Below are 15999 nucleotides of genomic sequence, written 5' to 3' on the forward strand. Positions count from 1 at the left end.
AATTACATTTCACATCAGTATTTTAATCAATTTATGGCAATCATTATTTTGTTGTGCTTATGTTGTAACAGACTAACAACTTAATCAAGCTCTTATTTACATATCCATTCTGTGTTTTGATTAACAACATAATCACAACCAAAGAAAAACATTCATTCTATACATTGAAATAATATCCACTTTTTAAATTGACAAAATATACCATTAGTTCTACAGTAGAACATGTCTATTGCTCATAACAGTCAGGAGATCCAAATAACACAGACAAAGGGTTGTAATGTAGACTAGAGCTAAATCCACTATGATCCAGCTCAACTGGGCTCTTTGCTTTTAACAAAACAGGTACTGAAAGAATGGCCGTCCTAATTTGAGACATTGATTAACAAATGTACACAAAGTTAAGATTTGGCTCCGAGAGCACAGAGAAAGAGTTAGATTGAAGAGTTCCTTCACTTGTTATCAGGAGTCTCCAGCCATTCCAAATGCTCTCTCTCTGTTCTGTCAGAGTGTCTTTACTTGCAGCAGGCTTTCTTCTTGATGGGCAGGGCCTCCAGTAAGACAAACGTGTCTCTCACCTGATCCTCCTGCTCTTTCAGCACTCTGGACACACAGACAGACGCATTGACATGTCACACACTGTCCCCAAATTGACTCCTAACCTCTGGAGATTTCAGTTAATCTGAAAGGATTAACATCCATACAATATTCCAATTCTAATTGATCAGAGGGGGAGGTGGGAACATTAACATAGCTTATACCTGTCCAATTCATTCAGATCTGGATACCTAGGGGCTGTCCCTCTCCCTCCCTTACCTGGCCAGGTGGATCATGGCCTCTGTCACGTTGTAGCCGGTATAAGCACTGACCTCATAGAATATCACACGGGTGTCCTACAGGGGAGAAGAGACTCAGGTCACTGGTTGTCACTTAGCTACAGTTGTAGGATGTTCATTTGAGCCAGGTTGGAAAATAATCCTGCAGCAACAGGCAATGTTAATTATAATTAATGGACATTTTATTTTTTAGGGGTGCCAGCTACTGGCCCTCCAACACCACCTCCATTAGCATGTGGTCTCCTATACAGAGACTGACCAGGACCGACCCTGCTTAGCTACAGAGGCAAGCTAGCAGTAGGATGCATGATGGTATGCTGCTGGCAAGTCAAAAATGTTTACGTGGAAATTACAAACTTTAGAAGCTTTTTTTAATACCTTGAATATGCTACAAGTTTACATTTCCTGCTGTGCAAGAAAATTCCTGCAACAGGATGGTCAAATTAAGATATGGCATCTGTAGAGGACCTACAGATGGCAATAGTGACAGCTATGCGAGGTCCTGTCCATATTTATAGACAGTGAACAGATTTCCCCCACTCTGTGTTGGTCGTTCAGTTCTTGAGATTGTCCTAGTATGCTATAGGATTATACTTATGAGTCTCTAAACGGAGAACTCACATGGGCCAGAGTCTCTGCATCTTTAAGTGGTACCTCCCTCTCGGACGTCGCGTCCATCTTGTTGCCCAGGAGCAGGATGGGAATGCCCACTCCCGCAGCTTCCTGGGAAAACAGAGGTCAATGAAAGGTCAGGCGTCTGTTCAAAACGTTCAGATAGAAATGAACTGTTTAGAACAGACAATTATTTGTCATGTCCTGTCTGGCCAAAGGCCAAATGTGAGCTGACCTGGACGTTGATGAGCCAGGGTCGCACGGCCTTGAAGCTGTCCAGGAACGTGACGTCGTACATGACCACCACGCCGTCTGCCTTACGGAAGAACTGCTTGGTGATGCTGCGGTACCTGTAGCCAACACAGAGAAAAGTCACAACTGGACAAAATGGAACCCTGTTTATTTTGCCAAAGTACCAAATGCCAACCTGAGAACGTTGCTTTGATGTCATTTAAGTCACATTCTCAGACTAGCATCCAGGCAAAAACAACACATTGTTTTCTTAGCTACTGGTATCTATTGGTGAGGTCTTGGCAATAATATTTTCACTGGTCGTGGCTGCTCACCTCTCCTGCCCGGCCGTGTCCCACAGCTGCATGGCTACCTGGGTGTTGTCCAACATTAGAGTCTTCACACTGTAGTCAATACCTGTCAGGAATAGCCCTCCGACTGGTTATTAGGGTACTAAGAGGAATACACATCAATAATATACTGTAGCATTACATCATTTCATTAATGAACACCAGGGGGGGTAGTTGAGCTATTCATCAAGCATGATGCTTAGGTAAATTGTCTTTCACAGTCAAAGCGGTGAAATCAAACAAGCCATCCTATAAGGGGGAACCGAGGGGATTCAGAGGAGAATTAAATTGATTCGATGTGACATAATCTGCGGTGGTACAAAGCTTACCGGAGGTTCATAGACAGGAAGTCTGACTTTACAAGCCCTTTCATGTGATGGTGCTTTGCCCTTCAATCTTCTGATAGTAACACACACACACACACCACCTTCACACAAGGTGAATGCACAAACGACCACTGCCACTGTATTAACACACAAAAGGTCCGTGACACCCGTGGGACACAGTAATGTGTTGTCGGTTCTCACCCACAGTAGCGGGGCTGGAGGGGTGGAAGCGGCCGTCACAGAAGGTGCGCAGCAGGGAAGTCTTGCCCACGCTGGAGTTTCCCACCAGAACCACCTTAAACAGGCGGTCCGGGGCAGGCACGGCCCTCTCCTTCACCCTCTGGAGGGATAGGCAGAGAAAGAGGACAACAGAATGATATTTTCAATTGATTGCATATTGAAGAGCTTCTTTGGAAATGTTGTTGATCACTCAGATGAAGGGTTTTCGTTCTGATGCTTAACACAAGGACAATAGATTTGATCTTATTAGGTAATGTCCTACTACAGCAGGGTTGGGGTCAACTTCATTCTAACTCAGTCATTCCAAAGTGAATTAAAATACAATACATGAATAGAGATTTGCTCACATTTTGGGTCTCCTTGCCAACGGGCTGTCCTCGAGGTGACGAGGGGATATTTCTGATTCTGCTGAAACTACCTCTGTGTTTGAAGGGGGACACTGTCGTGACCGGGATGGGTAGAGGAACAGGGGCGAAGGGGCTACTACTCTCCAGATCTTCCTTCTCTTGCTCCTCTTCCTCCTCGTCGTCTTTCTCACTGAGCTGGTGCAGCAGGGGCTGGGGCCCTCCATGAAGCAGGTGGGGGAGGTGGTCCTCCTCGATGGAGATAACCCGACGGAGAGGCCACCCATCTGGGGGACCGTCCAGGCCGTCGCCCCCAACCTCCGGCTTACTCTGGCACTCTGTATGCCTGTCCCTTTCGTTCTGGGTGGGGGCGAGGGTCTTCTCTGACTCAAACTTGGAGAGCCTCTCCTTCACCCTCACCCCCTGTGCCTCCACCTCAACCACTTGGGTTGGAGACGAGGTGTTGGAGTCGTGGTAGCCGTTGGCCAGGCCGTAGTTGGTTTTCGGCGAACGTGGTGGACAAGCGGTGTCAACATCGTCCTCGCTAGATGAGGAGGGGGAGGAGACAAAAGAGATTTGAAGGTGTTCTACTGGCAGCGCATCAAGGAACTCATAGGAACCCCCATTGTGGGTGAGGAGTGAGGCTCTTTGGAGACAAGAGGAAGAAACAGAGGATATTGGATCAAAAAAAAATGTTTGAGTGTCCCATTTTCACGTTAGTCTCTCGTTACAGGCCATTATCATTAAATGGTAACTCAAAATGGTTCTGGGTGCTGCCATTACTGTCAAGAGCAGCGCAGAAGTCACTACATTTAAAATATATTGTTAGTATATTATATTGCAAATACACTCCTTATGCTGTAAAGTACCTTACATTAAATCGACTAATTGGGTGCCTTGGCCTCAAAAACACATTTTTTGATTGCACATCCTGTTTCTCCTCTTTAATCCAATGATTTAAATCACGTTACTGACGGACATAAAATCAGTTTCCTTTCACACACGACAAGACTTAATTATGTTCAGGGCACTTCTAAAGGAAATGACCTCACCTTTTAACCGGCTGCTGGCTGGTGTCCGCAAACAGATTGACCAATCCTGCTCTCTGCTTCTGTTTGGGGGAGTTCCTGGGGTTCTGTAGAGCAAAGAGAACAGAATAGAATATAATAGAAGAAAAAAAAATTGTTGTCAATGTCCATATAATGTGGAAATAAAATGTGCCTTTGGCTTGAATATGTCTTATCATTCAATATCACCTCAAAGGTAACAGTCAAAACATCATGATTCGAGAACTCACCACAGCACAGTATATGTCTCGCTCATCTTTTAAATGTTTGTTCATCTCTCTGGATAGATATTGCAAGGAGGACAAAAACAATAAGTTGTCAAATTAAATGTATAACATGCATACTGTGTGTGTGTGTGTAACTTACCTGAGAAGGTCTAGTTGTTTCATCAGGCTCTGTTTCTCTCTCTGTAGTCCCTCAGTGACTCGGTACATTTCCCTGAGCAGAGAGAGACAGTCACCAAAGCTCACTGAACCACACCTGGACAGTAATCTACTGAATGTTAGCTGTGCTAGGAGTGACATGCCTTAGCCACTGATGGAACGTTTGTGGAAGTGTGATGCCTAGGTGAGTGAGTGTGTTTGGTCATTACATCTAGTGGTAATATTAACCCACATCTCTCTCTCCTGGTGCAGGCGGGAAGCCTGGTCCTGCAGCATGGTCAGTTGTTCCTGGGCCAAGGACAGTTCCTGACAGGTGCTCTCCAGCTCTCTGCTCAGTTCCTCATTGGTCATTTTCAGCTTGACATTCTCCACCCGGCTCTCCTGTTGCTCACTGCTCAGGTCGCGACACTGGAGATCCAACTGGGGGGGTCAAAGGGCAACATTGTTAGGGAGATATGTATTCTATTATAGTCACAGCTTCTTTTTGTCTTTCATTTTGCTTTATCTGCACTGAAAACACAAAGACTGAAATCAAGAAGTAGGTTAAGCCCTGCAGGAGACCAGAGGTGGCCAACCTTCCGCCTGGAGAGTTACAGGAGGCGGGCGGGGGGGGGTATAATTTGTGGAACTTTCCAACAGGAATCTGTTCCAAAAACGTCTTAAAGTACAAGGTTGCCAACAAACAACACATACAAAGTAACATGATCGATTCACCTAGCTAACTAGCTGTCGAAAAGACATCAACTCACCATGTAGTTTATTCTTAATGTTTGTCAATAGGCTACGAGAGTGAGGACAGACATTTTCGGAATAAACATGGCGAGTGAAAAACGGAATTAAAATAGTCCACTCCTACCCGGTATCTTATTCTGCTGCTATACAACTTTGTATGTGTTGTTTGTTGGCAACCTTGTTCTTTACAACGTTTTTGGAACAGATTCCTGTTGGAACATTCCACAAATTATACCCACCCAGGAGGCACCTCAGTCACTCACCCGCCTCTGTTTCTGAAAGAGCTGCTCCAGCTCTCTCTCCTTACTGGACAGCTGGTGCTCCAGGTCGTGACTACGAGACTGGAGACGCTCTGAGTCCTGAAGGAGACCAGAGGAGAGACGGGGAGAGCACATTAGGATAGGAGAAATTAAACAACAGAAATACAACACAACCTTGTTGAGTCCATTGATATCCTTGTTCAAGGGTATACAGTAGGTAGGGTTCCAGCAGGTGTCTAGAGTGTGGTGTTAAGAGACAGTCCAGGTCTGGGAGAGGGTCACAAGTCATTTCAACTAACTAATCAACTATATGTACCTGGAGGAGCAGCCGGTCCTTCTCGCTTTTCATTTGTTGCTCCATTTCTTCATACAGACCGCGGATCTCAATGTCGTGTGTGGCTGCTTTCCTGCATGTATGGGGGAGAATGGATTTAATAACAATTAAATAACTACTTAACCAGATGCTGTTTACAAGTGGCAGGTTTGAGATTGATTATAGGTTATTCTGTTTATGTCATAGCCTCACAGGTGTGACTAATTGCCCATGTTAATTCATCAAGCCTTCTCATTGGACAACTGACTAATTAACAGAACAGTTGGCATGTATGTAAACCCTGTTTCTGTTCTAGGTGGTAGCCCACGGGAAGTGATGCAGTCCAGAGGTATGGTGGTTCCTGGGAGTATTGGCGGGAAGAAAAAATGGATGTCTGCTTCCTGTGATTTGTGAATGTGTTTGTGGGCTAGAGATGAGCCACGCTGAAAAGGTGAACTTGTGAAACCGTTCCTTAATTTATTAAATGTTTGAACATGTATTTTTGTCTACTTCTACTTCACTCTGCCTGCTCAACCCATTGCCAAAGAACTGGTCACATTACATTAGTCTACTGCATTGCTTTTCCATCTGTAGTTACACAGACCGGTACACGCAGGTACCAGCATACTGTCTGTGTCGATACAGATGGAAAAGCACTGCTCTTGGAATTTAACATTCCGCCACCTTATTAATCAACCAATTAGTAAGAGGACTCACGTTGTCTTAAGTGGTACCATGAGAACAATGCATTAGTATTACCAAACACAATGGGGACCATAGCAATACAAATACCTATCAAAGGTAGTACAGTGTACATTGTTTCAGGGGAGAAAAATACATTCTCATATCTGTCTACATGGCAGCCAATTCCTCAGGCTTGCAATCAATGTTCCCTTTTGAGAATATGATCTGAGCTTAGCGGTCTATTGAAAGGGATAACGGGGGCATTCTATATAGCATTATGGTAAACCCACATAGAGCTCTGTGTCTACAGGCAGAAACATAAACGCACAAAGACTAGCTTTATCAAAAAAAATTGCTTCCTGTAGCACAAACTCACAAGTCCATGGAGAATAAGAGCACCTCCTCCCAGCTGCCCACTGCACTGAGGCTAGGAAACACTGTCACCACTGATAAATCCACGTCAATTGAGAATTTCAATATGCATTTTTCCACAGCTGGCCATGCTTTCCACCTGGCTACCCCTACCCTGGTCAACTGCCCTGTACCCCCCACAGCAACTCACCCAAACCGCCCCCATTTCTCCTTCACCCAAATCCAGATAGCTGATGTTCTGAAAGAGCTGCAAAATCTGGACCCCTACAAATCAGCCAGGCTAGACAATCTGGACCCTCTTTCTAAAATGATCTGCCGAAATTGTTGCAACCCCTATTAATAGCCTGTTCAACCTCTCGTATCGTCTGAGATCCCCAAAGATTGGAAAGCTGCCACGGTCATCCCCCTCTTCAAAGGGGGAGACACTAGACCCAAACTGCTACAGACCTATATCTATCCTACCCTGCCATTCTAAGGTCTTCGAAAGCCAAGTTAAACAGATCACCGACCATTTCGAATCCCACCGTACCTTCTCCGCTATGCAATCGGGCTTCCGAGCTGGTCATGGATGCACCTCAGCCACGCTCAAGGTCCTAAACGATATAACTGCCATCGATAAGAGACAATACTGTGCAGCCGTATTCATCGACCTGGCCAAGGCTTTCAACTCTGTCAATCACCACATTCTTATCGGCAGACTCAACAGCCTTGGTTTCTCAAATGACTGCCTCGCCTGGTTCACCAACTACTTCTCTGATAGAGTTCAGTGTGTCAAATCGGAGGTCCTGTTGTCCGGACCTCTGGCAGTCTCTATGGGGGTGCCACAGGGTTCAATTCTCGGGCCGACTCTCTTCTCTGTATCCATCAATGATGTCGCTCTTGCTGGTGATTCTCTGATCCACCTCTACGCAGACGACACCATTCTGTATACTTCTGGCCCTTCTTTGGACACTGTGCTAACTAACCTCCAGATGAGCTTCAATGCCATACAACTCTCCTTCCGTGGCCTCCAACTGCTCTTAAATGCAAGTAAAACTAAATGCGTGCTCTTCAACTGATGTAGCCCATCTGTAAATAGCCTATTCAACTTCCTCAACCCATACTGTATTGATTTGCTCCTTTGCACCCCAGTATCTCCACTTTACACATTCATCTTCTGCACATCTATCACTCCAGTGTTTAATTGCTATACCGTAATTTCCTCGCCACTATGGCCTATTTATTACCTTACCTCCCTTATCTTACCTCATTTGCACACACTGTATATATACTTTTTTTCCTACTGTATTATTGACTGTATGTTTGTTTATCCCATGTGTAACTCTGTGTTGTATGTGTCGAACTGCTTTGCTTTATCTTGGCCAGGTCGCAGTTGTAATTGAGAACTTGTTTTCAACTAGCCTACCTGGTTTAATAAAGGTGAAATAAATAAAATGCAAAAAAAATAAATGTAAAAACATGTCACCGACAGGTTCAACAAGTAACATGTAACTTATGTCTGGAGTAGTTGACTTGCTAGAACCTCGCTGCTTTCATTCACTGAAGGTCTGTATCAATCTTTTGAAGCTATTAACTACTCAGTGCTTTCAACTTTCATGTAAAATGACTACTTTCAATGGGATAGAATCCTGAATCAAATGTTATTTGTTCTACAATCTGGTACACAAACAGACCTCTATAGCAAAATAGACCATAGATCTGTCACATGGGTTGGAACTGAACAAGCTATTGTCAGTTCTATGAATCAATGACTGCTGTTTGAACCAAATAATTACACTCTGATGAGCTGCAATCGAGAAACCGAAGAAATATTGGATGTGCATTTACAAAGCTGCAAGCTGTTTGTATTGTGGTTTAAATGGTTGTGGTTGCAGTACACTAAACAGTCACAGTGAAGATATCACACATAATGATCACATAATCATGCCTAAATTCCAAAGGCCAGTTTCTCAGACACAGATCAAGCCTTGTCCTGGACTAAAAAGCACTTTCAAAAGAGATTCTCCCTTGGCAATGCTTTGTAGTCTGGGACTAGGCTTAATCTGTGTCCGGTAAACTGGCCCAGGGAGTAGCAGAGACAACAGAGGAGGTATTTGTGGTCTCTGACCTCTGGAGGGCGCTCTCCATCTCCCTCCTCTCCTCTTTGGCCTCTTTGATCTGGTAGGTGACTCTGGCCAGGAACTCCTCAAAGTTCGACAGGAGGTGAGGCTCGTCCCTCCTCAGCTGGGCCCACAAGCTGCGCACCTCACCTGGACTGGAGGAGGGAGAGACGGAGGGTAAGAGTTCTGATAAAACTACAGGGACCGGTCACATTCAACTTACTGGTTGACCTCCACTATAACAGAAACCATTAAAATCACTGTAAAGACACAGTGTTCCAAAAGCGTAGAGAGGTGGCGCCCAAACAGTTCTGTACACCATGAACCAGCTAAAGCCATGATGGGCAAGTTACAAGTGCAACCCCATACTTTCCAAGATGAGGTAACAACCCCAAACAAAGATATTTGGGGAATACATACAAGGTGCAATATTGTAATGTTGAATATGTAATTACTATTGTATAGTAATATAGTATGTAATAATGTGAGGTGTGGTTAACTCCACTGACTCCTGGAACACGTTGCTGGCCCCTAGGCTCTCCAGCAGCATACAGAAGTGACTCTCCTCCTCCTCATCCTCCCACCCTCCAGTCAACCTCTCATCCCATTGGCTCTGGTATAGGGCTTCTGAGGGCTTCCTCGAAGTGGGGAGGACGCGTGCTGCGTCCTCGGCTACAGAGATCCTCCGGCCGTGCAGGAACTGACCTGGGGACAGAGCAGGAAGCATAAGCACCACCAGCAAGGTGTCGTAACATCAGTTTGAATTACAAATAGGGGTGTTTCAATTTTGAAAGTGCCCTGCACTCACAATTATCAAGTTTCCGATGGTTGTGAAAAGAGAACTCAAGTTTTTAAGTTTGGAAGTGCATTTTATACAGAGTACAACCTATCCTTACAGAGCATCTACTCCCTGCCAGCTAGGAGATAAATTAATCTATACCTTATCTTTGTCACGTTTGAATGTGGTCCCTCACTACATTGATCTCAAAACACAAGTTATTGAACTAAGAGTAAACCATGAGATATACAGCAGATTCTCCCTTGGGGATTAATAAAGTCATATTTAATTGAATTGAAATTGAATGTAGGGAGATAAAGAGAAAAACAGGGAACTCACTGAATCCTGATGAGAACACTTCGAGGGTGAGATAGCCATTCTGGTCAGTATCCAGGGAGTCAAAGACATTCTCCAGTTCTTCAGCAGTGAGGGGTAGTTCTCTGTGAAGCCTCTGTGGAACACACACACACACACACACACACACACACAAGAAATAGATTGTTTCTTCTGCTAAGAGACGTAACACAACACAAGCCCAACATTCCTCTCCTGCTTCACTCCAAAGAGAAAGATATTCAACTCAGTAGCATTGGATGTGCATCTACTACAGCTGTAATATGTCACCCTGACCTTGTCCTGCCTCTCTGAATAGAAATGTGTCAAGGAAAACAAAGAAAGCCATTGACTAGAAAATGGGAGTGATTAACTAAGTTTACAACATTATTGTGGATTTCATATTGTCAGTGCCAGTGGTGTGGTCAATGCTAGACCTGATTGCAAAAAGGGACGGGAGAATATTGGCACAGAAGGTATAGGCCATATGATTGTATTCATTAATAGGCAATTACATGTTACATTATCCTTAAATAATGCACACCATCAACATTACCATTTTCCAGGTGATTCTTCTTCTGTTTATAAACTATATAAATGTACAAAACCCTACTCTTGTTCATTTCAAAACAGTGCTTGAGTGAAATACAAAAACTGTGTGTGTGTATGTGTGTGCATGCACATGTTTCTGATGGAAATCCATCCAGTGTTCCTGGACACAGTGATCAAAGGTGCCGTGCTATTGAGTGGCTTCTTCAGTGAGCAGGTGGATAGGTCTCGATATGAAAACCTCTGAATGGTCAATGAGGTAGAGAGCCATAGCACAAAGCACCTCCTGCATGTCACACTGTTATCTCATGGTTGTGAGAGACAGCATCATCTGTGTGTATGTGTGTATGTGTGTACCTTAACCCATGAAATGAACTTGTTTCAACTCGTTTTAGTTGTATCCGTTCAGAATTAATCAGTGACTTCCAACTGGGCACAGACGTCAGTTCAACGTCTAGTTTTGATTTACATTTGTCAACTAATGTGAATTCAACGTGAATCCAACAACAAATGTCACTATGTCATTGAATTAAGGTTAAAGGTTAGGTGAAAAAAATACAAAATTCCCTTCGTTGATGACTTTTTTCAAATCCAATTATTTCCCCACATTGATTCAACGTCATCACATGTAATTTTTGGGTTGAAATGACGTGGAAACAACGTTGATTCAAAGAGTTTTTGCCCAGTGGGTTTTGACATAATTCCCATAATTGTCCCTCTGTCAAAACGATTATCTAAGCATGGCTGCATCAATGGGATAGACATCTATGTCCATAACATCTAAGTTTCTAACAAGTGTAAAACTGAGGCAAAACAAGCCCCCCCCCCCCCCCCCCCTCCTCTAACCCTCATATCGGTGCGTGTGATGAAGCCTTTGCCCTCCACATCGCAGGTCTGGAAGAATTCCTTGGTCTTATCCAGCATGGTGATGCTTCCCCAATCAGAACCCCTCCTGTCTGAACACTTCCTCATGGGGACAGTTCCTCCTCTGCCCTTGGCCTCAGACTCCTCCATGTCACTAGATATACTTCTGCAGAGTATTCTGGTGGCTCTGAACAAGGTAGAATCAGACATGGCTGTCTCACTCCTCGGCCTGGCCGGTTGGGGTCATGGTGAGCGATGAGACTAGGCACCACAAGTCAGTAGTGATGAGGCCACAGAGACTGTCTAAGAGTTTTCATATCTCAGTAAATGGTCTGTCTTGTTCCTGGGAAGAATAAAAAGGAAAGACATTAGAATATAACCTTAAATCTGTTTGAAAAGTGGGTACATGAAGACCATGATTACAGAGAGCATCACGATGTAATGTCTTCTTTTTAGATTTATACGCTCTCATAAGTCATTGTTTGGCTGCATTTAGACAGGCAGCCCAATTCTGATCTTTTTTCCACGAATTATTTTTTCGACCAATCACAGCAGATCTTTCCACATCAGCTCTTTTTCAGAGCTGATCTGAATGGTCAAATTGGTGAAAAAATATCAGAATCGGTCTGCCTGTCTAAAAGCAGCTTTTGAGCTGTGTGTCATGTTGGTAGTGTGTTGTAGGCTAGTAATGCATGAAAGCAGAACTCTTTCTGTGATGTAAGTCTCTTATCTATGTGAAAAATAACAGGAAAGGGGTTAGTGTTATTATTGAGTAACAACTATGGTGAGAAAAGTTTGGTCTTGAACCATGTGTCAGCAGCCGGATAGTCCTTGGGGTATAAATTCCCTTTTTCATAAGCTTAGACTTTCAACCTAGCTAACATGCTGGGAAGTACAAACATAACGGCTTATCTTAATACCGAAGCATACAATCCTCACGACTATGTTAATTCCTGCATACCATAGACTACAGTCTAGACATTGTGAAAAAAAAACACTCAATGAAATTCTCTTCAGGTTTGGGAACACTGTTTATTAGCAGTCGGTAGACTTACTGTATCTTCTAAACACAAAAGTATTACAGCCTATGCTCTAGAGAGTAACATCCTTGTGCTGCTATCAGTCTATTGCTAATCTGCACCCTGAGCTGCTATGTTTTTCACTACATTGTAAAGCAGGGCTACAGTTAACCACAACAAATTGAGGGGGAGGAAGTGGTTATTGCGGGATAGGGCTTCTGTGGAAATAGCTAACGTTAGGTGTGGGTGACAGCATCATGGGCTTCAAATCAAGGCCTATCAGCCTTGAACTCATGAGTAGGTCTGTACAGTAGCAGTTTTAGTTAAGGTAGAAAAAGAATATGACATGCTCTGTAGATGTTGACTAATGTGGGTAACACTATTCACAAATGAATACATACCATACGAAACGTAACGTAACATATCATACGAAATGGAGTGTCTCTGATTTACATACAGAATAATACGAAATGCTCTGAGACCGGGTTGGTAGCCTATAGCCTATCATATTACAAAACACTCTGTATTCCACTTTGGGACCAGGATATCATCTGCCTTTTACTCACCTAGCCAGACCAAAGGATGTAGCATCCCATTTAGAAGGAAATGTCAGTTTGGTTTGTTGTCATTAGAAGGAGCATTAAGCAACATAAATGGCAACAGTAGCATTTTTATTTTATTTAACCTTTATTTAATTAGGAATTAATTATGTATAAAATCTTCATAATCTAAAAAATAAAGCAATAATATAATTTGTGCAATATGTTTGTTGCCCTTTGTGACAAAATCGAAACTAGAATGTGTGCTTGTCATCATGTATACAATTTAAAACCGATGGGTGTGAAAATATGTATAATTTCTTACGTCTATATGATCCATAAAAATGTTCATAGGCAAGTTCATGCATTCTGTATTGAGTAAAATAAGCAATCAAATTAATTATCGGATAAGCAAAAGAAAAACACTAATAACTTACCTTTTATCTCCAAAAGATTAAGATATTAGCCCTGAAACTATCAACACGGACCAAAATACAGAGAGCGATGACCAGACTTCCTATTTAGGAAGTTCTTGCCTCTCAAACGACGCTTTGAAAAGTAATTCGCATACCATGTGATGTCATGGGGCAGCCGCCTGAGGGGATTTAGTGTTCCGAGTTCTCACTAATAATCATCACTTAGGGTAGACAGAACTCCCGTTAAATATCAACATGCAACAGGTAATTAGTACTATTAGAATGACAGCGACAGTGAAAGGGCATCATGGACATCAAAAGACTTGCGCGCTACACATGATCTGTAACTATGACAACGCCTGGGCAAGGAAGTACACCGTGCCGTCCAAAGAGATGTCATTTTATGAGAGTGTCCAGGACATGGTCTCTATTTTGTCCCGCTACAAATAAAACACTACATTTGCCACTCTGAATTCTGCAGTCTTCTTGGATCAACACTAGCTTTAGTTCTTGGTGCACTCACGAATAGAACAATAAACCAGACTTTGCTTACAACCTTTTATTAACATTTAATAGAAATGGTTGCTATTTGAAAGGAATATTTAAATATTTTACAAGAACAGCTCATCTCTCAAATGCCACCTTGTGGTTCAAAATGTAAATAAACTGCTAAAAAGTCTGAAAATCTATTATGATACAATCTATTCACAATGGCAGATCACAAAAGAAGAACAAGACTCATCTATGATATAAAACCATCACAGTAAGAGTTCCAACTGTTTATTTGCTATTTGAAGCCTTTGACGTCCATTCTTCCGGGTCATTTTCCCGGCCCGGTCCCTTGAATCTTCTGGAGCAGGTATTCCATCTGTAGGTTCAGGTTGGGCTGCCCCTTCTTCGTCTTTTTGCTCAGCATCTGAAATGTCTCCATTTTCTTCTGTTTGTACTTCTTGATAGCTTCTTCTTTCTGCTCCTTGTTCTTCAAAAACTCCTATATGGAGGAAAAAATACCACTCGTTGAGAACAGTCCAACGCTTTTGACCTACGATAGTACTTTTCTGAGGACTTTAAATTGAGAACGTGAAACACTATACCTCTTTCTTATTCTTCTGCTTTTCTTTAACACTTTCAAACTCCTCTTTTGTTTTCTGATAGGAAGTCTTCCTCAGCATTTTCTTTTTACTCCGGTTACTCATGGGTAGACTGGAAAACAACAACACATTAACATGTTGCATCACGCATTGTAACTCCTTCAAGTGGTTGGCCTTGACTGCAATGACATTTCGCACAAAGCATTGCCACACTTCACTGACAGAAATGACATTTTACACAGTGCACTGCAAGTGGGTAATGCATTTACATTTTTTGCACAAACTGCTTTACTCAAAACCAGATTAACAAATTGTATTGTCACATACACATGTTTAGCAGATGTTATTGCGGGTGTAACGAAATGCTTGTGTTCCTAGCGAAAAACAGTGCAGTGGTATCTAACAATTCACAACAATACACACAGATCTAAAAGCAAAATAATGGAACTAAGAAATATATCAATATTAAGACAAGCCATGTCGGAGTGGCGTTGACTAAAATACAGTAGAATATAATACAATATATACAAATAAAATGAGTAAAGCAGTTTGTAAACATTATTTAAGTGACTACCTGTCATTCTTTGAGGGCACTACTGCTGGAGTGGGCTGTGAGGCAGAGTCAGTCTTGTCAGAGGAGATGCCAGAATCAGCTGCATGGTCTATGGATGTAGCTGGGTCCATGGGAGCTGCTTCCTCCTCTACTGGACCACCACCGCCAGCCATCCTAGCTTTGGTTCTGTTGATTCTGTTCGTCTTAACCTCATTCCTCAGTTTCTCGGCCTCAGCCTCGTAGAGATGCCTCAGATGTTCGGGGTACTGTTCTGTATATTGGGTTTTGAACTCTGTGTTCTTCCTCCTCTCCTTCCGTAGCAGTTTGTTGTATTCATGTTTCACTTTCTCCTTCCTTTTGAAGGCAAAGCCCTGACCTGAGGCAAGAGAGATGTTTATGGCTCAAGCATGAACGTATATCTGCAAAAACACTGTTTGTTAACTTACACATGAACATTTAGCCACCCATGTAGCTAAGTAAGTTCATTAGCTAATTGATCCATTTGGGGGGGGGGGGGGGGGGGGGGCTTCATAGATTATTCAGGACCTTTATAGATTCCCCACTTCCACAGTTGGAAGGTCTAGTTATCCTGGCACTCTAACATATTGAATGATTTCATTTTATACAATATACATGAACTGCAATTTTAAACACTTTAGATAGCTAGATAGGCTAACTTAGCCTGGTTGCCGTCTCTGTTCAGCTAACTATTACATTCCAGTGGCAAGTTAGCTAGATAAAGTGACTGGAACTCAGACTACGGCTACCTAGCACTGGCAAGCGATCTTAGCTACCTTCTCCAATACTGCCGTCGAATACTTTGTGCTCAGAGACCCACTTCTTCTTGCCCCCTGGTCGATTGTAGGGTTGGATTCTATTGGCACGTTTTCCGTCAAATGTGCCCTTGGTCTTCATTTTGTGCTGTGCTGGTGGTGCCATTTTACAAAATTTTAGCAAAATATCGCAAGTTTCATGTGTTTACTTCGCATGTGCTTTTCGTCGCATTGTTAT

General features: G+C 42.9%; 2 protein-coding genes across 4 annotated transcripts; both read right to left on the reverse strand.

Moving 5' to 3' along the window:
• Window positions 1-2: 2 nt before the first annotated feature.
• LOC106609625 (EF-hand calcium-binding domain-containing protein 4B) lies at window positions 3-13680 on the reverse strand. 3 transcript variants are annotated; one of them, XR_001329729.3, is made up of 18 exons: window positions 13366-13680; window positions 11353-11713; window positions 9964-10075; window positions 9356-9551; window positions 8855-9001; window positions 5695-5785; window positions 5382-5477; window positions 4619-4806; window positions 4370-4441; window positions 4234-4282; window positions 3989-4071; window positions 2940-3582; window positions 2554-2692; window positions 2012-2093; window positions 1681-1795; window positions 1455-1556; window positions 759-890; window positions 3-600 (listed from the first exon to the last, which is right to left on the reverse strand). XR_001329729.3 is itself a non-coding variant. In XM_014208580.3 (18 exons), exons 2-18 carry the CDS (start codon window positions 11578-11580, stop codon window positions 513-515), a joined length of 2508 nt encoding a protein of 835 aa, XP_014064055.1. In that variant the 5' UTR covers window positions 11581-11713; window positions 13366-13679; the 3' UTR covers window positions 3-512. The 3 variants fall into 3 exon arrangements, 2 of the variants coding, with proteins under 2 accessions (XP_014064055.1, XP_014064056.1); XM_014208580.3 differs by having other exon boundaries at window positions 814-890; window positions 13366-13679; XM_014208581.3 differs by having other exon boundaries at window positions 814-890; window positions 2940-3480; window positions 13366-13677.
• A 215-nt stretch (window positions 13681-13895) lies between these two features.
• Window positions 13896-15991, reverse strand: tap26 (Thyroid transcription factor 1-associated protein 26 homolog). The gene is given in 4 exon segments (NM_001146581.1): window positions 13896-14335; window positions 14439-14547; window positions 15010-15364; window positions 15783-15991. Coding segments are annotated over 4 exon segments (780 nt in total). The 5' UTR covers window positions 15928-15991; the 3' UTR covers window positions 13896-14164.
• Window positions 15992-15999: the final 8 nt, after the last annotated feature.

This window comes from Salmo salar, chromosome 07 (assembly GCF_965601325.2).
Source record: "Salmo salar chromosome 07, fSalSal1, whole genome shotgun sequence".
Taxonomy (NCBI): domain Eukaryota; kingdom Metazoa; phylum Chordata; class Actinopteri; order Salmoniformes; family Salmonidae; genus Salmo; species Salmo salar.